Source organism: Vanessa tameamea, chromosome 16, assembly GCF_037043105.1.
Source record: "Vanessa tameamea isolate UH-Manoa-2023 chromosome 16, ilVanTame1 primary haplotype, whole genome shotgun sequence".
NCBI lineage: Eukaryota > Metazoa > Arthropoda > Insecta > Lepidoptera > Nymphalidae > Vanessa > Vanessa tameamea.
The window spans coordinates 1,207,612-1,233,758 of NC_087324.1; the positions used below are offsets into that span (position 1 = coordinate 1,207,612).

Here is a 26,147-nt window from a genome sequence, read left to right on the forward strand (position 1 = left end):
TCGATTTTTTTCCATACATATACTCAATCATTCCATATATATCATCAATCGTTGTTGAGTTAATATATATGTAATTATATATTTAATTCTTTAACAACTAACTTCATAGTGTGAGTTTTTGACGTAATATCAGTCTGACCGTAAAATGTTACTATCAACACACGTAAAGAAGTATAACTTCGAAAATTTGTATACATGTAGTTACGACATTCTACAAATAAGCGTATTCGTATACAGCGATGTCTACTTTCATAAAAACAATTTAAATTTTTTATATGCTAACTAATTTATTTAAATATATATTGTAAATGTCAAATTTGTCCGGTAAGTGATTAAAGTTTATGTTATTCATATTAATGACAATCCATTACAGTGATGACACATTGTTAATTATAAAATCTACAGCTATAATTTAATTTAATTTAATAAACGTATCATGTATGGGTGCAATTTAATTAAGCGAATGATTTTTGCATAGAGGTCACGATACCAAATAAAGTGTAGATAAACAATACTCTATATTCCGAGGCGGTGCTAAGAAATAAATCAATGTTCAGAGCGTAGGTGGTCGAGGAACCGGCAATTACCAATTAAACGCCTCGTATCGTTCGAAATTCAAATTCATTCCGCCGCCGCCCGTCGAATGAGATGCACGTCCAAAATGGTAGCGTGAAATTGGCGATGTATCAAACTTGACATTAAATAAATTGATAAAATCGTTATTTTTAATACCATAGATAATTTTAAATTCATTTTAAATAAAACTAAATCGTTTTTATAGTTATTTTTATTATTACTTTAATTATTCAAAATTATATTTTGATGCTTTACACATTTAACAGTTATTATTGATTCATGAAATAATACATATAATTAAAAATTAATTTATAACTATTTATAAACATCAATGAGCAAGTCTTTGTCACTACATATTAAATATTATGCTAAATATGACAATTGAATATGATTTCATATACGAATAGAAAAATTGCTGCCATTTAAAATTAAATAAAAATAAGCTTTTAGACTAATCAACTGAATCATATTTGGTGTGAGAAGATTAAAAATATTAATTAAAGCTATGCTCTTCATTAAAATGTCACACGAACGTTAGATCACTAGTTTATGTACACAATTGTATGTTTTAAATGCAAACATTTAGTAATAAATAATTCTTAAATTGTATTTTATATAATTTACAAATATTCACTTAATATTTATTTATTAATTTTATTAAACGAAGATTTGCAGTTAATTCGTATATATTTAAATAATTATAAATGTAATTCTTTCTATAATACTGCACTAAATTCTTTAAAAAAAAAAAAACATATTATTATTTTTTTATATTCCGTGTTAATATAAAACAAATTTCGTGCGAATTCTAATATCTTAATCTCAGCGAAAAAAAAAATAACAATAAAAAAGGGCTATAATTAATTATTAAACATCACAACGCAATTTACAAATACTTATAATAATTTATAATTTATTAGTGATTTTTAATAGGAGTATTCGATTCAACTAATAAACACTATGCATTTTAAATCTATGATATAAATTAATTATTTAATAAATAATTTAATTCACTGCATTTATATCGTAATATTTGGAAATATTCTTATAACTTATAATATTTGTTTAATCAAGGCAAGTATAGACATATTAAAATAAATTATGCAACATTTCTAGGCCCTGAATTAAATCTTTAAAAGTTAAAAAAAAACTCTAATAAAATAAAATATTAAAATTTACAATACAATATTGTCATACACTTATTTCTAAATTTTAATAATTTAAGTTTGACATTATTATTTTTTGACATCGTCATAATGTATGTATAATATATTTATTAGCTAGTGGGTTTTATAATTTAAAGCATTTATATGTAAATATAACACTAATAATACGAAGAAGTCATTTCATTGATTATACTAACGAGAAATTACTATAATTCTGTTCATTGTCCGCCCCCTATATTAGGAGTTTTCACAAAATACGTCACTAAAGTCCCTTTACCTTTTACGTAAGTCGGTCCTCGACATTCGCAGGTGTAGCCCGCTTTCATGAGAACTCTGAAACAATGATAGCAAAAATTAAAATTTAATTTAGAACGTAAAAATAAAAAAAATATCAAACTCAAAATATACTTTATTCAAGCACTTTTGAATCGTCATTTAACAAACTATTTAAAGTAAAGCTACCACCGGTTCGGAATGTAGATTCTACCGAGAAGAACCGGCAAGAAACTCAGTAGTTACTCTTTTTCAACATTTAAATACAATTATATATGTATGTTATGAGTGAATGTTATATGTTATGCTTATATGATATTATTTTTTCCTTTTCAATTTAATGGATTTAGCATATATATATATATATATATATATCACAAACCAGAGCCTCCCGAAAGTCAACACTAACGCAAATATTACCTATACTTTTTGACATATATTATCAGTTACATTATTTAGCAATTTGAAAAGAAAATTTAATTATATTTGAAATAAAAAATACTTACAAATGATTGAAACATTCTTTCGATAAGGATTTAAAGTAAAAAATGTACAAAATATTTATTCTCTTTTACTTCATCATAGTTATTATGACGATATACGTTTTTGCTATTATTTTTATGTAGGGACTGAAAGAACCAGTAAAGTTACATTGATACCTACTGACGGATACATGATTGTCATTTGGGAGGCATTGGACTCTACTGAGGGTAATTTTAAGGAAAATTTAATACTAAAAAAGTGCATAACATTTTATTTTGCTTAATGTTATGCTAAAAGTATAAAAGTAACAGCTTGTCAACGCCCGCTGTATAGAACTGAGGCGTATAGCCGAACTACTGCCATAGGATTTGATTCATATTCAAGTGACATAATTTCTTTCTAGATATGTAGCTTCCTTGCTCTGTTTTCTTTCCCTGCTCAGAACGAAATTAATTAATAACATGTGCACTCAGCCAAGTGTCATGTGCCAGCCATGCCATGCCATGCCATGTCATGTCATGTCATGTGTTCCATTCCTCATCGTGGCATGTTTTATGCAATTACGTATTATATTTGAATTATCAGGAACATGATTTTACAAATAAATGACACATACTTAGCCGTGTCTTCCGTGACATGTATTCGGCCCATGAGTCCCGTGGAGTCCATGCGCGAGGCGACGTTGACGGTATTCCCCCAGATGTCGTATTGCGGCTTCTGGGCGCCCACCACGCCCGCTATCACTGGACCGTGGCTCAAACCTGACAAGTTACGAATCTTTTATTTATTCATATTAATAAAATAAATCGTGCACATTTAACATGTAACAATAAAAATGAGGCATACTAATGATATTGAACGCAACTTAGAGCCTAAGCATATTTTTGGGCCACCTAGCGGCACTTAGCAATATATACTGATTAGCCAGACTGTACCGATTTTAGTCATGTTTATTTAGCCATACCTAAACATCAATCATACCTAGCGCAACCCTAATAGTAGACACCTACCTATCCTTAACTTGAACCTCTGGAAGGATTCCCTGTTGATCTGATCGAGAATTGTCATCAGAGCGATCGCGAACTCCACAAGAACGGCCACGGTGTGTTCCTCTTTGCCGTCCTGAAAAAGTCGAAGTGAAATTGATTAAAGTAACAGAACATAAAGTAGGCTTTACTTTTAAACATGATAAAGGAAAGGAAAAATAATACGATGATCCAATAATTACCACACTTTTACTTTGATTGAATTATACCAAATTTTTTGTCAGTGGAAAAACTATAATTTAAAAATAATTATTAGGAATCATTACGCGTCACAATGTTCGTTTCTAAAACTTTTATATCACAAAATAATAATTGTCACGGACTACTAAAGCCTGATTTTATTTCCAAATTAAGCCAAACAAATGTAATTAAATATAATGTGGTATTATTGATTTGAAACTTAGCTAATAACGTAGGAAACCTCCGATAAGTTTTCACAATATAGAAAAACTGATGCAATACTAAATCGTATGAGAAAAATTGGAATTATTCATTGAACTAAAAGCCCAGTACTTTAAACAAATTAGTTCTTTCCGTGATAGTGTTTTAAGGGCTATTTTAGTATAAATAGATTTTGAAATGCTACTTACAATTTGTTCTTCCTTCCCGGGTCTCAATCCTGAAGCGATCATGTAAGTGCTGCCGATCGTCTTAATTTTCTCAATACAACTGAACTTTGGCTTAAGAAGTAACTAAAAAAGGAAGCCTCTGTTAACTTTCTGGTAACATCATTTTATAACCGAATCTAACCAAAATATACTTTATTCGAGTAGGATTTGACAAGCACCTTGGAATCGACATTTTAAAAGGTTATATTATATGTAGAGTTACCAACGATTCAGACTGTAGATGCAAGACTAACAATAAATTAGTTATTCTTCCAGGACCAGATTTGGAGGTCTGGAGGCCCTGAGGTTACAGAGAACTGGGGACCCATACTTATTTTTTATAAATTAGTTATAAGAATTTCATTTCTATCAATAAGGTTTGTTTTATAATTCATTTACTCTTCTTATCAGTAACTTTGAAACAGAAATACTATAATACTACTATAACTTCTATTGTGGAGGCCCCTCTCATGTCGCCCTCCCCTAAATCCGGCCGTGTACTCTTCTCCACTAATTATACTAAATACCTTATCAAAGTCGCAAATAATCTCGTTCAACAGTCTCAAACACTCGAGGCCCTGCTTGTTAACATCCGTCTCGTCGTAGAACTCCTTGTAGTTTGGAATGGACGCGAACATTACCGCAATACTAGAGTACCTTTCGTGGTACAACTCTTCCTGTAAAAGATCAATTAATAAGAATATTTGAGGATCCTCTCTTTACACATATAAATAAACAATTTTTCGTCGCAAAACTTCATTGATATATTTAGGTGAATCTTACAACTCGATACTCACAGGAAGTCAAATAAATGAGTAGGAATGAGCAATGTTTACAGTAAATCGTTGCAATTTAAGTATATCACAGAGATAAAATCGTGAGTTGTGGATATTAACTAGTAAATTATAATTCAGACTCTTCGACGTGATAAGTAGTCGAAGTACAAATAGAAATGGTACCAACACACCACTTTGAGAAAGTCTTCGCGAGTTAGAAAAGGCTGTGAGTAAAATATTTTATACCTTCGATGCTACGGATGTCAAGAAATGTTGCGCCACGTGAGCCGGGAGGATATTTTCTAGCAGAATCTGAAATGAAAACAAAATTCATAAAAAATTATAGATTCTAATCCGTATTTAAAAATAACGTCGATTTTTAAAAGGAAACCAGCACGTGGAATTACAAACAAACCTCTATAAAATTAGAGGCCTCAGCCCAGTATTGGGGCGCTTATGAAATGTTATTTTCATTTATTTAAAAATTATAGTTCTTAAATGTTCTATTGTTTTTTTTTAAGTTTCTAATATCGTCTAAGATAACGTAGTATAATATTTCTACGGATCAAATTGTTTGTTTCTGGTATTTTTACATATTTTTTCTAATTTCTTTTCTAGAAAATTTTGAGTTTACAAATGATTTCAGGCTAATTTCAGCCTAATTGATGTTTTAAATCAAGCCAAATCAACTGTTATTAAATATATTATATCTCGATTATTGAATTAAAACTTCTAGTGTCTTCGATATTGAAGAAATCAATATTGTTGATAAACCTGCAGAAATAGTTTAATGATAACATTATAATTAAATGAAAATCAAACCTTATTGATTCCTCTCATCGTTTCCACTTCTTCCTGTTCAAACTTCAGCTTGTCCTTCCATAGGTAATCAGTTCTGGATGTAAACTCAATCTGCCTATCTAAGATATGTAGCAATGCGGCTAGGAACACTAAAACGAGGCCAGCTTTAGCAGAGTATGGAAGCATTGAAAACCTGTAACGGTAAAACAAAAATCAGTGCTACTCTATAAAAAAACAACTTCACTTAAAAAAAATAGAAATCAGTAACAGCCTATTAATGGTTCACTGCTGGGCAAATGCCTACTTTTACTCTCGAGGAGAAGGTTTGGAGCTTATTCCAGCACGCTGCTCCAATGCGTGGTCACACATGTCAGATTCTCAGCCGCCACGTGCAGGTTGTCTCACGATGTTTTCTTTCACCTCCGAGCAAGATTTGAATTATAAATACGAATGAAGGACACGATTTTAGTGGTGCTTGCCCCGGTTCGAATTCAGAATCATCGATCATCATCGGTCATATTTCTCCGGTGACTTTCGAATATTTTTACACTATATTGTAGTAGTACTACTTCATAATTACATAAAAAAGTTATATTAGAACTTTATTATAATTTACGATTACACAAACTCGTATACTTACTCTGTATTTAGGTCCTGTTTTTGGTACTGACTAAACAGTTCCGCTGATGCAAAGAGTGTAATGTGCCCTAATAATGTCAGGACCATCAAAACGAGTTTCAAAACGAAACCAACTCGAAGGAATACCGATATTGATGCTAAGGTCAGCACTGAACTGTAGAGATAGCTCTGAAAAATAGGAAATTAACGATAATTAATCCATTATATGAACGAACAAAAATATGGGACCAATAATGTCTCCCTGAATAATTTTGGAAATGAAAAATATATGATAGTGTTTAAATGTATGCGCTTGATATCCATATATAGTCGCGCTTTATTTCCCAACTCTCATAGTCCAATGGGACGGGTATTTATTATTATTAGAGATACATAACACGCAGAGGATTAATGATTTTTTTTTTTTTTATTTATTACTTATTTCACACAGAAAACATCTATAAAACTATTATATGATTGCACTATGAGTAAAGACTTAATGTGTAATATAATATGGTCATCAAAAGAAAAACAGGTCAAGTACTGGCTATCCTAGCTAGGTTAAAATTAAATAGCCTGTGTTAAATTTGCGTACGTTGCTATTCTATAAATTCAGGTTACTTATCTCCAGACTGTCATCGCGAATTCATTGACAGAAAAACTGAATAACTTTTTAGTGGCCATACAAAGGCTTCGAAATCGTGCTTTGTTAAACTCATTTTGGTAGGGCATATACGAATAATCAGTTTTCTTACAATCATGACACTTAAAAAATATTTTAAAGGCATGATCTTTGTTTTGAGCGAATCATACATTAATTATCATTTAAATATTTTACAAACCAATAGTAAAATATGTAGTTTTACGCAATTATAAAGACTCCTCGGCATTATTAAAAAAATAGGTATATTAAAGTAAAATTACTTTTAAAGATTTTTAATTGTATAGGCTTTATTAAGTAACCTGAAGATGAGTGCTGATATATTTACTCATAAAGTGTTTTGTTGTCTTTATCTAATTATAGCAGCAATGATGGTAAGAAATTATTTACATAACTGGCTACCTCAATTATTTCAAATATAATAATTATGATATACTTACAGGAGCAGAATCAACATCAATTTCCAGCGGCAAATCGGTGAGGACAGTTTCATTCCAAGTAGAGTTTACAATTTTAGTATTAATGGAAAATTCTTGAATAATATATGTTTGGAACTGAAATAAATTATATATATATATATTACTAGTCCGTCCGTCCGTCGTGATCGTATGAGTAAAATTTATAGAAAGTTATCGCCTGAAATTGCCTTGAAATCGAATTTTCCATAAATCCTTTTTTAGTGAGCTCTTACGTCGCTAAATTTCGAGTTATCTCGTGAATAGTCTGTCAGTGGTAAAATACCACATATAAATATAGATTTGAAATGGTTTTTTTTTCTGTTATTTTGAATAAAGAAGGTCTTACAGTATTGCCATTTTGGATGACTATGATTATTATTTCAAAATAAATAGATATTAAAATGTGGTATATTCATAAACTTCTTTATTGTACATCAAATAAAAGATAAAAAATACATCATTTTTAAAGAGTTGTAGATATAGACTTATAGCACAAAAGCAATTTATACGACATAAGAGCAGAGCAGAACATTGTCGGTAGCGTAAAAGGCACTCATACTGATATTTATTTCATTAAATACAGCGATAATTTGAATATCAAAAAGAATCAAATCCGGTTACCACATTTATCAAATATCAAAATCAATTACCAGATTTATAACAGCGCAAAAACTGATGAGGATCACGGATATAACGAACATAGTCAGTCTGATGTAACAGCTGTTGGCGACCACCTGGAAAATCAATATATATACTTTAGAACTAAATCATTCAACCAGGTATCATTAATCAATTTAATATATTAATTTGGCACTTAAATCGATGGAAATTAAAAATATTTGGACAAAGTTTTAGACTTTATATATCTAAATACAAGAGCTAGTAAAATCAAACAGCTTCATTTTATAGAGAAAAGATATTGTTTGAAATATATTTTTTATGCTAACTCTGTAGTTAGTGGTACTTTTTTTTAATTATTATTGGTCATATTCATGTCGTCTGCCCAACTAACCGAGATTAGCCAAGAAGACATTATATTCCACAAATTTGTATTCAAACAGGTAAGCTTTCTACTTGCTCTCTTTACCCGATGAAACCGCAACACGAATGGAAAAAGTTCAGGAGCAACCCTCGAGCCTTAAGTGCTTTTGTATTATGGGCTACTTGATAATAATATGTGATCATCACTGCTTATAGACATTGATATCTAAGAAATCTTATATTTGAGAGGTACCTATAGTTACCACTCATCAGGGAACATCTTAGTTCCCAAGGTTGATGGTGCTTTGGTGATGTAAGGAATGGATAATATTTTGTACAGCACCATTGTCCAATGTCCATGGGCGGTGGTGACTTACCATAAGGTGACCCATTTGCTCGTCCACCTACCTATATCATAAAAAAGTGACACTGACACTCATTCTTCAAATAGAAACACTACAATACAGTTCCTGATCGGCAATAAAATATGTGACAATTATTAATAAGCTAAACATCTTACACATATGTATTTAAATAACTTACTTGACCAGGCTTAGTGCAATTGTCAACATATAATTCATCCGGTACATCGGAAAGCAAAAGTCCAGCGCGACCGTCTGACCATGATAAGTACACGAACACCAGCAGTGTGATCAACGTTGGACCAAAAGATGCGTAAATTATTATACTTCTGCAAATGATAACATTATTCATTACTATTATTGTTTGTTGTCAACGCACTTAAACTCGCCATAAAACGCACCATAGAAATAGAGTGTTAAATGCTTAAAACCTATATACGTTTTGGGTTATAATATTTAAATCATCAAAGAAAAAAAACATGTCACCGTAAATCTTAGCTTTCAAGAATGAGAAACGAAATGAATTCTTAGGAAATAGCACTGCACATTAATCCCAAAGGAAAATAATTGGACACAAAAAAAATAATTCTTTATTATTATTTAGTCTTTCTTATATTCTATAACAGAACAACTTAAAGGAAAGCTAGAAAAGATACCATTTAAAAATATTATTTTTAAAACTATTAATATACTTACTTAGCAACCGTCAACAATTGTATACACGCTAGCAACATAAACAGCCCAGCCGCACACGCCACGTAATACTTAAACTGCGCATCAGCCTGATTCCTGTACCGTCTCTCTTGTTCTCTATTCTTAAAGTCCAACGTAATCCGTCGGAGGCCCTCAGAGTTATTGCTGAAATCAGAGATAAAGTTGTCATTAAAATTTGAAATTACATTAAAATGTATAGTCATTTTTAATTATTATATTTTATCGTTTGATTCTAGACTTTTTTGATGAAGGATTAATAAAATAACCTGCAATCGCAGCATGTTCTTTGCGGAAGTAAATGTTGCTCTATCATTGCCAAGCTCTGAAACGAAAAAGTTATGGCATTTATTTTTTGGGTACCTATGATGATAGCATTTTATTAATTAATAATGTTCATGAATAAATAATAACGAATATCATCACTTACAGAAATGCCAATGTTTTTAGCCAAAGTTGAGTCTGTGATATTCGCAAATGGTTTATCAGCGCCCCAACACTCGACGTATTTAGTCATCTTGCTAGATGGACGTGATCTTGTTGGAACTCCAGGAGTCGCTAAAATTATATTAATATTATAACTAGGGTATCTGTTACAATCAGAGCCATTAAGGGTTACCTAAAGCGTTCCTTAGTATAGATTTTACTTATTCAATCGGAAACGGAAAACATACCAATTAACCATTACTAAAATAAATGGTTTTACTATTTTATTTGTTTTTCTTGGAAGGGTTTTAAATATAAATGTGGACTTTAATTTTACAATAAAAAAATCAAACCATTTTGAAAGAAATTACAGTTATCAATAGTTAAACTGAAGTTAAATTAATATTAAAAAATACGGATAGGGGTATCCTAAAATGAAATGCATAGTAAATACATGCACCACAATATGATTCGTATACACGATTTTTATAAAAGGTTCGTTCGCTCCAGCGCTAACAGAAAAATATATAAAATGAATACATTTATTAACCAATTATTATTAATGGAAAATATTAATGAATGGGAAATTTCTATATCTTTTCTAATCTAATTCACAAATCACTCAACCCGTCATGATAATGCTCACATGCCTATGTGGGGGGGAGGAGATATTAATTTGCAACTAACTTAGGGACTCCACAGACATAGTACTTAGCATCCGAAGATAAAAAGGTTGGGCAGTATCCCTTGGCACGGATGAAGAATCTGTATCGAAGTCTGAAGAAATAAAACCAAGCACATTTTAGTCTATCTCTTTAAAATTTAAAAGAATTGTAGTAAAGAAAAACTTAAGACTTTTTTAACATTATTTCATACAGTGAATTGTATATATTTTGTAAACTGTGCTAAATTAGTATAAAATCGAATTTATTCCTGTTTCACCTTCAGTCAAGTCCTGAAGCGTCAAAATGTTAACGTTAATACAAAAAATTACAAATATAATGACAGTCGTCATTACCTGTTCCCATTATAGGACTAATAGCTCCAATAATAGAACCGCTTCTACTTTTCGGCTTGGCGACTACAGCTCCATTCCCAAGTGCTTCACCAGGACTGGTGGCATTATTGTTATCAAATGCAACTGTCTTAGGCCCATCTACTTTAACCGATGCTCTTCTGCTTAGGTCTGAAATTATTATTTTATATTTTAACCTTAATTAAAAAGTAAAATCAAACTTAAATTGATTTTTGGAATCAGGTGGAATGTTCAATAGCAACTTGTAAACTTTACGAGTTTGGTTACATAACATTGTTACATTGTTTTTTTGAAAAATAAAAAGATAGAATTACCCCGAATTACTTAAGGAATTACTTATATTCCTACTAACAGTGCAACTAAAGACACAACGGCCATAACATCCTAGCTCCCAACGTCAGTAACGCATTGGCAATAACGAATGGTTAATATTTCTTACAGCATCAGGTAGCCCCTTAAACCGTTCGTCTACATACTCGTAAAATGTATAAAGCAGCATTGCAGAACTATCGATAGTTTGACTATCGATAGTTGACCTCGAAAACTAAACTAAACTATCGATAGTCTATCGATATGCAATCCTAGTATAAAGGAAGTATTACATTACACTGTTATTTTTGTTGTTTGGTTTTTCTGATGTTTTTTTTTCGTTATAATATAATAAACATACGTTATTAACACTATAATATTTCAATGATGAATAAAACAGAAAAATAATTAGTAAGGTAATATTGTCTCACCTCCTGGATTTCTCAAGGACTCAACCCTTGACACTTTGTGACATTCTTGTTCGATAAAGCTATTCTGTGATGGACATGGACTGATATTCTCTTTCGGCTTCGTAGGGGATACGTCTTGGTATATCGAAGACACAATGCTAGCCTTGCGGTCGACTGTACACACTGACAGACGTCCGTTTTCAGATATACCTGATTTCTGAAATATATTTTAGTATAATTAGAATGATTTTTAAGGAGTACTCGGATATCAATCAAGAACAAGTTTGAGGTTATGGGTTCCAAACAGTTCGGTCCAACGAAACATATACACAGAAGAAATCCGGAATTTGAAAGCTGTTTTCATTCCTTGAAAAAAAAATTAGCTGCCTGCAATCCTGTGTCTTGTCAGGTTGATGTACCATTGGATTATAAGGGTTTACATACACAATGCAATGTGTAAATTGTAAATATTCATCGTCTTACTCGCAATTATACATACATATCACAATTTTAATAAATTAACGAACAACCGTTGCACCATGAAGTCAATAATCATTCAGTATCCATTATTTATACGGAGAATATAAATAACAAAATCGACATATTCAATGGATATTTTAGATGTACCATAATTCATGCTGAATCATACATATCAGTATATACCTCACATTGAATCAAAATGTTGTGTAAATAGACGTATGCATATAATACGGATGCTATGTCAGTCGTTATTTGATTTGCATTCGTTGATTACCTGACGATGCTGGTATTCCCCGGTATTATACGGCTTACAGAAATGCGTATTTACCCACAACATATTGGACGTTCTAGACAAATAACAGGTCATGTACTGTTTTACTTATTTGTGTTGTGTTTTGTATTAATACTAGTATCAATTACGAGCAATCTCACTACCAATAAGTAAGAAGGTACAGGAGTAAGATCTCGTTCATCTCCTTTCTTTTTGTCTTGAAAGTTTTTACATTTGACAGAAGCAAACAAAAACCTGAACGTCTACCCAACCTATGCAACGTTTTTTTAAGATGTTACTATATCTATTGTTATGTGGTTTTAGCATCGTCTAACAAGCACGCAGAAATTTTTCTCAACATCTCAAAGTAATGGGCTTCTGATTAAACCAATATTTGTTTGCTAAAGTTTAAAGTTTGCCTCTTAATTGTTTGCTTTTTATGTTTTCGGATATTGACTGAGATTATGCCGTGCGATTAATCGTGATGTGAATCGTGGCAGCCAATCTCAAATGAGACCATATAAATACGTAGGAAATATCACAGAAGGCAAGTGTGTGCGCAAAATCAAATCAAAATCAAAATATACTTTATATAAGTAGGTTTTTGAATCGTCATTTAATAAACTATATCAAGTGAAACTACCACCTGTTCGGAATGCAGATTCTTCCCAGAAGAATCGGAAGGAAACTCAGTAGTTACTCTTTTTCAACATTTAAAAATACAAAGTCATGTTAGTTAAATACAATTATATACCTATGTATATAATACAATAAAACTCGGAAATCTGGTCGAACAGAAATAAATATAAATATATAAATTCCTCTAAAAATCTTTAGAAATTAAAAACGAGTATGTGTTATATTATTTTTATATGACTTGGTTAAGAAGGTATTTTTGGATATTTTATCTTTAAGAAGGCGAAAGCGTTTCTATACATTTCACCAGCACAGAATCGGTAGATATTCTTATATAAAGTATATTATTTCTAAACATTAGCCATAAATTAAGTTAATATAATTAAACATAATAAAAATATTCAAAAGAAATATCAAAGAAAGGCTACACTTGCTTTATACTTCGTAATTTCTTTATTAAAAAGTTAATCAGTTTCCGTGTGGAGAAACTTGACCGGATCTTTTATTACTCTTCATAACAAATATTATCCTTTCTAAGAAGTTTAATTTTATGATGATTTTTATTAAATATTATAATGTACTTGTGAACGGTCAAATGAGCCGCCTCATAGTGCTCACCATTGCTCATAGACATTGGCGCCGTATGTAATTATTTTGATAAACAACGGCTTATTCACACTTGAAACTCACTCAACAATGCTAAGCATTACTGCTTAGGTGTATTATATGTTTATGATTAGTGAATGATCATTCAGACGGACTGGCACAAAACTCTACCATCAAGCAATTTCAATCACTAGGCGAACAACATATTTATATGTATTATAATATGTATGTATATGTTGAATTAACATAATGTATTATTCGAACCGCCTGACCATCTCTTTTATTCTACACTAAAATTGTCTGCAAGAAATTGCTATGTATGTAATTATCTTCTTATTGTGCATGTTCTTTTTTTTTAAATTTTGGACAATAAAATGTTACCCATACTATTTTAATTAAATAAAAATCAGCACACAGTAGCTCAATCATGTATCTTCCCAATTATTTAAATATATTCTTCAATTAATTCAGCTCTTGCAAAAAACGGAGCATTTGATAACTCGTAATAATAACGTTTCTGGGACAAATCTGCTTCAGTAACGGAATACAATGCTTTTGTTTGACCAATAGTCATATTCTGTAAAAATTAAGTTTACTTACCGACTGACTTACTACGATACAATTCTTGGATATATCACGTAACATTCATGTATGTCAAGTTCATTTGGGTGGAATTGATTTAAAATTCATGAATATTTGCAAAACTCTTTGGTAGTTAAATAGCAAAGCAAATCTCTGAATCGTGCAAAACTGTGCGCTGATAGGCAGGCAGCTACGGTATCTATATATGTACAGATATTTAATTAATTGTATACAAACAGTGAAATTAATTATATAATACTGGATCTCCTGCGAAACTTCGCGTTTATTCAAAAGATCTTTTAGGAATTTCGAAACCTATGGTTTTGTTTTCATTTCATTTCATTGTAAACTGCAAGTTACTGGAATCAGTTGGAACTGGAGTTTGTCGAAATCAATTTACTTTATTTTGTTCACGTTTTTTCAATTTTTTTATACTGCCGTTGTACCGCTCTGTAACCTGCCCGTAGCTTTTTCCGCTCTCTAAGATAATCCTTTGTTAAATTGTAACAATGTAGTAATTTGCAATCAAGAATCCTCTTTAATTTTCTGCACATCTACAAACAAAACCATCAGCAGAAGTCGTCACCTATGTATTACATACTAAAACCATCTCTAAAACGTGTTGCATATTCTGGTATAAGTTTTATGTATATTGGTTTAGTATTTCTTCCAGGAACGGATTACAATAAAAAATGTTCCTCTTTTAATAAGATATTAAGATTCACACTTAGCCTGTATTTATTCATCCATGGAAATGATTACCAGGAATGTTATCAATATGCAATAATATTATTTTGATTCGATTCCAATATACTGTTTATAAATTAGATTTGATAGAACTTGAAATAGCAGATATTTAAATAATTGGGTTCAATTTTGTCTGATAGTGTTTGCATGTGGGAAAAAATTCTAGTGGGCGATGTATGTATGTTGACTATTTTATAGAATCGTCTCAACACTTTAAACAAAAAATAAAATATTTAAAAAATATTTAATTTTGTGAAATAAATTGAACGTAAGAATAATAATATCCTTTTTCATTGACACAAATGTTTTTAATTATGAAAAAATAACATGTAGTTTTCACAATATCAGATATAAATGTTTGTTTTTTTTTTATTTCACCGGGAACTTTTGTAAATACGATTACCGTAAAAACTACAAAGTCCCTTCCCGATTCTTCTCAGCCGAATCTACATTTCGACCGGTAGTTTTACCTTTAATACAATTTTCTAAAATTATGATTCAAAATTGCTTGAAAAGCCTATTTGAATAAAGTATTGATTTTGCAAGTAAATTTACGTCGTCAACATTCGTTTGGTTTCCCTTTTCAATGACAAATACTTATCCCAAATCGCATTGAGTATAAAAATATATTGTCATACTCAATGCGATTTGGGATAAGTAATAACTTAGCACTTCTACAGACTTCTACAGTATCACGATAACTCTCAGGAAATCTTTAACACCTGCAAAAGAAGGATGGTGGGTATCTCCACCACCTTATTCCGCTACTATAAAGCTCGTTGACGCACTTACGTGCTCAATTAACAGTTGCGTGCTCACTTAACAATAAATAATATGTTGACCATCATAATGTATTTTATCACGTTTATCGCAAAAGTTTAAATATTGTAAGGACACACTTACTTAAGACAGGTCGTGGATCGAAACATCATGATCAATCATTCAATGTCACAACCTTACTAATTCAACGTTCACGAAAAATGTTTGTTCTCGACCATCAATCAAACGATACTCTCGTATAGTTTCGATCGAAAAATAAAAAACAAATATATTTTATGCTTACAAGTATAAAAGAATCGAAACAAAACTTTTAGTATAAATAAAAATTCAACCGAATTGAATTGCATATTGTTTGAGTTAATTTATTTGCAATGTACCGTAATTATTTGGTTATTTTGTTAGCTTTAATATTTTGATCGTATATCAAGTGGTTCATTGTGCGTATTTTCAAAAAGCGATATAAAAGTTCGAAACATATATTAAAAACATATATATATTATGTATATTATGAAACATATATATATTATGTAACATTATTACTATTATACGCAATATATTATCAATATTTTTAAGCTAACTAAACGAGATTAGTCAAGATGGTCCTGTGAATGGGTGTTCACTTAGTATTTGTTGATTTCCGCATAGGTATTTATGGTTACATATAAATTGAATTGTACTTTATTTACATACTCTGTAGTTAACCTTACCATATATATAATTGTGTGACCACCACTGGATGGTAAATGGTCAGATAATACATTGCTAAATTTACACATAAAATATATAATTATTTTCTCTTTCTTAAATATATTTTCAAGTGCAATGGGCAGTATTTTAACATAGAAGTCTTACCTTCGGTGGTACAATCAGATAGGTCTCAACTTTATGGTCGGCGAGATAACCTTCACGTGACGCGCCGTCGCCTGGTTCCACTTCGAATTTCCCGCCGAGTTGGAGCATCGTCGATTTCGTTATGTGAACACGTCTGTAAACAAAAAATAACATTTCTTTTATTTTATAGAGTCAGTGGGATATGAATTGATAACCACTTTAAGCGCAGGCAAAGTGTCCCGTGGGATTTATATATTTATGGCTCTTGTGTCTGTGATTACAATGGCTCATACTTTAAGCCGACACGTCAATTCGGAGTGACTAATGTTTAGGTGTAGAATAAAACTGGTGGAAAATAATAACTACTGCGATTCTTGCCGTTCCTTTTCAGTAGATACTACTTCCCGAACCGGTGGTTACCCTACATTTAATTCGACACCGTAACATGGCCATTCGAAAGTGCTCGTGAAAACAGAATATTTTGATTTTTGATGCAAAAAATATTAAAACATTTTATTTAATTATATTTAGCTATTGTATGTACAATTGTTAATCAGAATTATCGCAGGTTTCATAATTATATCATCCGCAATATTTTTCAATGTTTTAGAGCTTTTTCATCACACGGCGTGTAAAAAATATACTCATAAGAATCGGAAGAGTATTTGCCATCCCTCATATATAAGTGCCACCTGTGACGTCATATATAAGAGACCTATAATAACATTTGTTCTCGTTTATAATGGTAACATATAATATGTATATATAATATGACCATAGACATTGTCACCAAATATTAACTATTACGCCATCGTCAATACGCCACCCCCTTGGCGTAACTTGGAACTGTCATGTTCCAAGTTACGCCAAATCCTCTGGCTTTCTCAGTCTTCAAAGCGGAACACAAATTGTTGCGTTACCAACTAGTAGCTTGATGGTTTGTGCAAGCCCGTCTGAGTAGGTATCATCCACTCATCGGATATTCTACCGCCAAACAACAATACTTAATATTGTTGTGTTCCGGTTTGAAAGGTGACTGAGCCTGTGTAACTACAGGCACAAGGGCATAGCATCTTAGTTCCCAAGGTTGGTGGCGCATTGGCGTTGTCAGGAATAACTAATATTTCTTACGGCGCTATAATTATTGTCTAAGGGCAGTGGGGACCACTTACTATCTGGTGGTCCATACGCTCGTTCGTCTATCAACAAGTCAATGCAACTGTCATAGTATCTTTTCGTACTAAATTTAATTGATATATTACAGAAAATGACAATTTAACTAACAGTATTGTATTGTATGTTCGCTACTAAATAATTCATTAAGTGTTTTATCGCTCGCCGCTTTCAGCGGTAAAAGCTTCCATAAAAAAAACACGATTCTAAAAACAAAAATAGTCTTTGAAACATGTAGTTTACCTCTAACCTTCGTTCCGCGTATTCCAAATAGTTTTTACGTAAAATAAACTTACTATTTAAATTAGTTTTTCTTTTGTTTATACTAGCGAATCTATTATTCGCTTATATTAGTTATAAATTGATTATAACTTGCTTACACTTCTCTAACGGATACTAAGTACGTTTTAAATATAATGTCCCATTGTTTGGAACAGCCTGTCAAACTCCCAAGGCTAAGGTCTTCGCCCCGTTTTAAGTGGCTTGGTAGATATATGCCACGTGAAGGTTTATTTCACTGCCGAGCGCAAAATGAATTACAAATACAAATTAAGCACATGAAAATTAAATTATGTTTGTCCGAATTTGAACTCGGTCTGATTTAAGCACTGGGCCCTCATAGCTCTCGTCGAGTGAAATAATTGAAATATAATTTTATTTTCAATCGACGAAACGAAATAGAAATTATCTTAAGTCGGCGCGTATATTATGTTTCGATATGTTTTATTTATACAAAATTTTTTTAAGAAGAGATTTTTGTTTGCATGAGACCTCATTTAGTATTTAAAACTATATTAAAACAAAACTAGAAATAAAACATACACTTAATTTAAAATACGAATACAATTTAAAAATAATAAATTCTTAAAACCCCTCTACGCTCCGGCGATGTACATAATCATAATCAGCCTGTAAATTTCCCACTGCTGGGGTAAGGCCTCCTCTCCCGTTGAGGAGAAGGTATGGAGCATGTTCCACCCCGCTGCTCCAATGCGGGTTGGCCGGCGATGTAAATATATTTAAAAAGAAAAGAATGAATTAAATTTCCATACCCTGTTTACACGCCAGTGTGATCAAACAAGTGCCATCCATCATGAGGTAAACTTACACAGCAGAGCTTGTGTTTGCATGCATTTTGCATATGCATAAGCTGTAAGCCAAGTTTACGTTCACATTTCACATGCCATATTTACGCTGTTCTAGTCCATTTCAATCTATTCGAGATGAGACTCGTTTCGTAAATGTTAAAACTGCATACGAAACATTTTCAACCGTAACATTTCTTGCTGCTGTTATTAAATTCCACATATCTGTGTACGTGTAATCCTCATTAAATATTCAAAGAAAATAATATTTATGAAATATATCTATATAATAAAATTCATTTATTTATTATTTATTTATATTGAAGTACAATTTCACTACATTCCAGGGTTGCAAGTAAGAGATCTCCGTTAGTGATAAAGTCGTTCTATTTACCGTAAAAAAAAAATGTAATTTAAGTTTATTTATCTGTACCATTATCAATATTTTACTAAATGCGTAATTATTGTGAAATAGTTCTCTGGCACATACTGTCAAATCTGTATCCGTACTAATATTATAAATTCGAACGTAGCTCTAGCCGTTACTCTTTCACTGAACCGATTTTGATGAAATTTGGTATGAAGGAACCTTAACCAATAAAGGACATAGGCGTCTATTTTTATTTCTGACACCTACCGACCAATTCCTAAAACGCGAGTGAAACCGCAGGCGACAACTATGTCGATTATATTAGACATTAAAATTTAGACGTAGAAAATTTGTCGATTTTTTAAAGTTTAGAAATATTCAACACTATCTATCTATATATTTCCTTTAACGAGATATTTTAATTAAAACTTTTACAGTAGAATGTTTTGACTCACCCAGCGATACCACCAGATTCCATGTGATTAGCGAGCGTGACGTCATCGCTCCAAACATCAAACTGCCACTTCCGTAAGCCAAGGACGCCGCACAGCACGTTACCAGTGTGAATCCCAATTCTCATGTCCACATTGAAGCCAGTCGCTTCTCTTACAAAACTGTAATAACATTTACATAATCATTAATACTTTTCTATTATATTTTTCTGCAACATAAAGATGCTAATCATGAAGCATGTCTAGTGATTTACGTTAGTCCGCACACCAATTTATACAATTGGATAAGCTAAAGAAGAATACTCTTGGGCGATATTTAACAACTTTACTGCCGTGCAGTATATCCCAAACATACTTTTATTCCAAAGAAATATGTACTCTATACGCTAAGCTATTAAAAATAAATATTAAAAACATAAAAATTCAATAGTGCTTGCCCTCTTTTGAAACGACAATCTTCGGTTAAGATGTTTTTGTAATTCACCTCTGTACTATCTCAACTCTCGGCTTAGTGTAAATAAAATAAAAATAGATATATTTTAATACCCCTTACGCTTTTTAAAAGCAAATACGTAAGTTCGCGTTATTGATAAGTAGAAGCGCCTTTTCATGAAGAAAATTTAGGGAAACCATATATAACAAATAATAAAAAAGGCAGCAAATACTTTTTTGTACTCTTATTTCCAAAATGTATTATTGAAATCTAATAATCGTCAATAGATACCAAAAAAACATCGGTTGGTACAATTAAAGGATTTATATATTGTATAATCTATATTGTAAGGATTTAGGTATTTATCTAGATAGTTAGTTCCCGTTAATAGAATTACAAGACGACCTACCGTATCGCTTCGATCATTTGTAATCCCATATTGACACAGTTGTACGCATGATTGGGCCTTGACACTGGCAGTCCAGAGACACAGTAATAACAATCACCAAGGATTTTGATCCGCATACACTGGTTCTCCTGGAATATTAAAATTGTGTTACAATTTTCATTGAATTTCGCAGAACATTTTAAATTTACCTATAAATAAAATTATATCTTGTTTAAATATATCAACGAGTAAGACTATGTTGTACAGAATTATATAAATGATAAACCACTCAGTGTTCATATAAATACATACATATAGTATATGAAAATTATTACATAATATATATTTTTATTATTGACGAAAAATAAAAAAATAAATTAGTAAGTAAGCACTGAGTTTCATGCCGGTTTTTCTCGTATCGTATAATCTTCATTGCGAGAGTGGTACATCTCTAGAGTAGAGTCCTCTTGTATTAAATGACGATAAGAAGTGGCTGTAACTTATTACTTGAATAAAGTATATTTTTAATGGAATGTGTAAAATATGAACGTCGAAATTAATACTTTGTAGCCACTTCAGTTAATATTCAGTTGGAAGGTATTTCAGGAAACGAAACTCATTTTAAACAAATCATCAACAATCCCTCCTTTGTTTTAAAACTGGGTTCTAAATTCGTGAATTCCTAGTATATCTCAAATACTTTGAATATTGAGATAGCAATTTCGTATGGCCATTACTTGATGAAAGTGGATAGTTTTACAAAATATACTTGAATCTTTTTATTATTTAGAATTGAAATATTTTGCATGTTCAGCAATGATACACATCCAAAGAGGATGGATATATCAGTAATCGCAAAGGTGTCCAAAAAAGTAAAAAGCTACTGAAAATTCTCAATTAACATTAAAAATACATATAATTTAAAATAGTATAACCTATTCGAATTGAAGGATTTAAATAACCGAAAACATATACCATATGATTTACTAATGACTCTACTATTTAGGCACTAGAAACAAATTAGTAAGTACGGGTTTATTTATAACACAACACCTTTTCACTTAACATACATCAACATTAATGTTATCTTCAAAGTTCCGATAATAACTTCACCGACATTCAAAACGTCATTTTTTACGAATCCATAATTAATACCACGGATTATTTAAGATCTCGAGTCTCGACCAATGACATCACGTCAATTCTGTCTTTACTCCTTCTGTGATTGGAATAGAGTGGAAACTAACATATTGTATGGAAATAGAATAAAAATCAACATATAGTTTACATGTATGTAGAAAGCTTGAAAAGGGACAGAAGTCCATTAATTCATTCACACAGAGTTCACATATACTGGAAGGTAAAAAAATTGTCACGAACTCTTTGGTTAAGCGCTTCTTGTTTTGTCGTTTACTCTTGTAAAATGTACATTCTAAGCTGATGAGATTAAGTGCTTGAACTCTAGTGTCAATCCTATTAACAATTTTTTTTTCGATTCCATTGCAATAAATTGTCACTTTATCGCAATCGAATCGACACTTTATCGTTGAACACAACAATCCAGTTGCAGCTTGATCAGAATATACTTGAGATCGAGGATAAGCGATACAAATATTTAAGTAGAATTGGTCAGTTACGATTAAGCTGAGTTTTAGTTATGTGAATTATAGCCAAAAATGAACTCCAATCATCAGAATCAGAAACACATACAAAAAATTTAGATTTTGGTTATATCAAACTACCTGACTATTAAATTTTGTGAAACAACTTCCATATTCAAACTATTTTTTTTTTAACATTAGCAGCCTGTAATGTTCCCACTGCTGGGCTAAGGTCCCCTCTCCCTTTGAGGAGAAGGTTTGGAGCATATTCCACCACGCTGCTCCAATGCAGGTTGTTGGAATACACATGTGGCAGAATTTCGTTGAAATTAGACACATGCAGGTTTCCTCACGATGTTTTCCTTCACCGCCGAGCACGAGATGAATTATAAACACAAATTAAGCACATGAAATTCAGTGGTGCTTGCCTGGGTTTGAGCCCGAAATCATCGGTTAAGGTGCACGCGTTCTAATCCTTGGGCCATCTCGGCTCTAAACAAACTGTATTTAGTACAATTAGATCCGACTTTGTTCAGCAATTAAGCTTGAGTAATCTATTTAAATTAAAATATTAAACATGACATTAATATTCCTGATGGCGACATAATGTATGAGAACTTTTATGGTATTTTTCTTGTTCAAGCAAAAGAGGACAATACTGTCACTCAGCAAGCTGCTAACACAGATTACTTAAGATACAGAGCTTTTTAAACAAATAAAAGTAATATATATATTTTTAATACTAATTATTCACGCGATATGGCCGCAAGGATCCCACCGGATTAGTCTAGCACAAAGGTTCCTCTCCTTTTGAAAGATTTGGAGTCGATTCCACCATGCCGTTGCCATGATTTTCATCCGATAGATGGCAAATTTCCTCATGATATTTTCCTTCACCGTTGAATATAAGATAAATGTAAACGAATCTTAAGAAATGAAAATCGAGCGTCATTTGCTTGGGCTCGAACACCAATACAGCAATACACTGCAGAAGAGGGCTATTCGTGCAATTTATAACCTGGGCCCAAAAGATTCGTTAAGAGATAAATTTAAAGAAATTAAAATAATGACTGTCGCTTCTCAATTTGTTTTTGATAATGTTATGTATGTACGCAAAAACATAAACGATTTTCCCAGAAATTGTGACGTACATTCTATTAACACTAGGAACAAGAATAAACTTGTTACTCCAAGTACCCGATTACACAGGGTTAGTAACTCTTTTTTGGGGCAATGTATACGTTTTTACAACAGGATCCCAGAAAACGTTCAAAATTATTCAATTATAAAATTCAAAAGAATCGTTAAAGAGCGTTTGTGTGCTAAAGGATATTACAACACTAATGACTTTTTAGTTGACTGCACACCTTGGGAATGAAATGATCGCCTCCAGGCTGTTTCAAATAACTAAAATATAATTATTATTGTACATGCAAAATGGAAAAAAAAAAAATATCCCGCTGAGTTTCTTTCGCCGGTTCTTCTCAGGTCCGAGGTGCTAAATTCCGAACCGGTGGTAGATTTTTGACAATCAATAAGCAAGTGTAAACACTTCTATATTGAATAAAGATTTTTGATTTGATTTGATTTGATTTGAATACTACATTATTATTGTTATTCCCGTTTCTGTGTTATTTATCACCGTAGTTACTTGATTTTCTATTTTATATATTACTGATACGTATTTCAATTCTTAGTACTTAAATTATTTGGTTGATTTGTTGGTCATTTTTATTTCTAAAATAGGCAGATCGGTAAATGGGCCATGGAAATGTTAACCATTTCTTCCATCGCTCATGCTCACCTAGAGATATAATATGTTATGCCCCTTGTTGGCACAATCATTCAGATTATAACATCTTGTGCTCCACACTTGTGTAACGCAAAAATACTATATACTGTTTGGCGGTGATAAGTTAGTGGTACATATCCATAGTATACATAGACTTACGGAAAGCTGTACCACCAAGTAATGAGCCTATTGCTCTGTTAACAAAATGTATGTATGCTGATTATCTGTGAACCCAAGAGCGGCAGATGCATTACAACCAACTTTCAAAAGATGGAGTTCATTAACCAAGTCTTATTTATTTCATTGTGTGCCTGTTCTTTATTTTCTTAGCGACAGTGATTTATTCTATGATGATCATAAATTGAATAAAAAAGTCAATTCCTAAGAATGGAATAAGGGTAGGCAACGTGTTGATTTGTAACTCAATATTTGTATGTCTTCGCCGACTGTCGAGATCGTTAAATCAATCATGTAAATCATGAAAATTACCCTTATATACAAGAGGTCAAAATCAGGGGATTTGATTTAATTTACAACAATTTCTACCATTACAGAGGAACAAGAGGTTTTTTTGACTTGAAACCCTTACAAAAGCCAGCAATATTGAATATACTTTATTAATTATATAAGATACTTTAAATATTTTTTTCTAATAAATGAAATAAAAACTATCTAAACAATAAAATTATATATTTTTAATTATAAGGTTAATTAAATCATTGATATTTAATTATTTACAAAGACTAATAAGTTATGTTTACGTAGTAATAAGTTATACTTTAAGTACGACAAACTTATTCTCTATTTAAATGTCAATATATTTTACATAATGGTTACAATAAAATATATTCCACAAACACGTGGCATTAACGATTTTTTAAATTTAATTTAAAAATACACGGAAATCTCTGTAACCTTTATACTCTGTGCTAAAAGACAAGTGAACAAAGAGGCATTGTTTGTTGAAATGAAAATTGATGGACGATAAGTCATTCATTAGACAATTATTTTAATTAAGACCTAATCGCTATTCTCTCTAAACCCCGTTTAATTATAGGTTCTGGTAGAGTGAATATTTTTATCTTATAAAAATATAGAGACTTAAGAGAGAGATTTTGTATCTTATAATTAAATATACCTGGAAGACGGAGGAGACGCCTTGAATAACTAATTATTTACAGAATGTCTTCTATTCTTTCGGTGAATATTTGCGTTTCCTCAGGTAAGACACGTAATATAAGAATAAACTAAAAAGCAAAGCCTTATCTAAATACAAAATCAACCAAATCAGATAGAAGAAATATTTTTCATATGTATAATTCGACGTATTCCCGTTAGGGGGTGACTATTTGCAAAAATTGTAACCCATATATGCATGATCCAAAAGTGAACCATTTTTGAGTTATCGCGTTTTTTAGTTTTTTTCAAAAGAAATTAAAAAAAAAATATTTAAATCTCATTTTTTCTTCTGATTTACAAAAACGATTAAACACTGGTTATTTATCAATATTAAAATAATAATTTTATATGTCCAAATTTAAAAATGCGAAACGGAAAACGATATTATTTAAGTCCAGCTTATGTGGTCCTGATTTCAAAGGTCAGTTTGATAAAATGTTATTAGGTTATTCTGTAGAGATTTTTTTAGTAACAAACGAAAGTGTGGAAATTTTAACCGTGTACATATCCTTGCCAAAAATTATTAATAATTAACAACGTAACGATAAAAACAAATATTGATATTAAGTTCGATATCTAAACGATAAGTTAAATATACCAACAATACAACAATGTTGTTTACAATAGAATGTGTATCTTAACTAAGTCGATCGTCAAGTCTAAATATTTCTACAAATAATTGTTTAGGTCTGGTTTTATTAATTTCGTTGTTGTAGGATAAAGTGGTCATTCATTTAAAGCGTATCTTCTAATATTTTTTATGTGGTGTACTAAGATAGTTAGGTTATTTTTTTTTAATGTTACACCTCCTTACTTTTAGGAGGATTTATTTTTTGTAAGTATGGTGACACGAGACAGCTGTCATAGAATGTTACCCGATGTCAGATGTGTTGATTTTTTGTTAAATATCACTGAAGAAATATCACTCTTTATACAACGTTTCAATCACTATAATCCCACATAAATATGTGTCCAGATATATATTAGTGTTACAATAATTGATTAATTAAATTTAATAAAATATATACATTTGGTATGGC

The 26,147-nt window shown here is 31.3% G+C and overlaps 1 protein-coding gene across 3 annotated transcripts in view; it reads right to left on the bottom strand.

Annotated features, from left to right (window-relative positions):
* Positions 1–1,734: 1,734 nt before the first annotated feature.
* LOC113396155 (adenylate cyclase type 2-like) overlaps positions 1,735–26,147 on the bottom strand; it is a 198,437-nt gene continuing 174,024 nt past the window's right edge. Inside the window, exons 7-26 of one of the 3 annotated variants that reach the window (XM_064217288.1) lie at positions 20,557–20,684; positions 19,718–19,876; positions 16,656–16,788; positions 11,723–11,918; positions 10,965–11,132; positions 10,634–10,723; positions 9,951–10,078; positions 9,790–9,845; positions 9,506–9,667; positions 8,991–9,138; positions 8,117–8,200; positions 7,449–7,562; positions 6,370–6,536; positions 5,751–5,922; positions 5,175–5,240; positions 4,680–4,829; positions 4,135–4,236; positions 3,509–3,620; positions 3,115–3,259; positions 1,735–2,075 (exon numbers count right to left, since the gene is read on the bottom strand). In XM_064217288.1, coding sequence (XP_064073358.1) covers positions 1,961–2,075; positions 3,115–3,259; positions 3,509–3,620; positions 4,135–4,236; positions 4,680–4,829; positions 5,175–5,240; positions 5,751–5,922; positions 6,370–6,536; positions 7,449–7,562; positions 8,117–8,200; positions 8,991–9,138; positions 9,506–9,667; positions 9,790–9,845; positions 9,951–10,078; positions 10,634–10,723; positions 10,965–11,132; positions 11,723–11,918; positions 16,656–16,788; positions 19,718–19,876; positions 20,557–20,684 — 2,595 coding nt within the window. In that variant the 3' untranslated portion in view covers positions 1,735–1,960. The remainder of the gene's footprint in view (positions 2,076–3,114; positions 3,260–3,508; positions 3,621–4,134; positions 4,237–4,679; positions 4,830–5,174; positions 5,241–5,750; positions 5,923–6,369; positions 6,537–7,448; positions 7,563–8,116; positions 8,201–8,990; positions 9,139–9,505; positions 9,668–9,789; positions 9,846–9,950; positions 10,079–10,633; positions 10,724–10,964; positions 11,133–11,722; positions 11,919–16,655; positions 16,789–19,717; positions 19,877–20,556; positions 20,685–26,147) is intronic. The other 2 variants (XM_064217287.1, XM_064217289.1) reach the window with 2 other exon arrangements.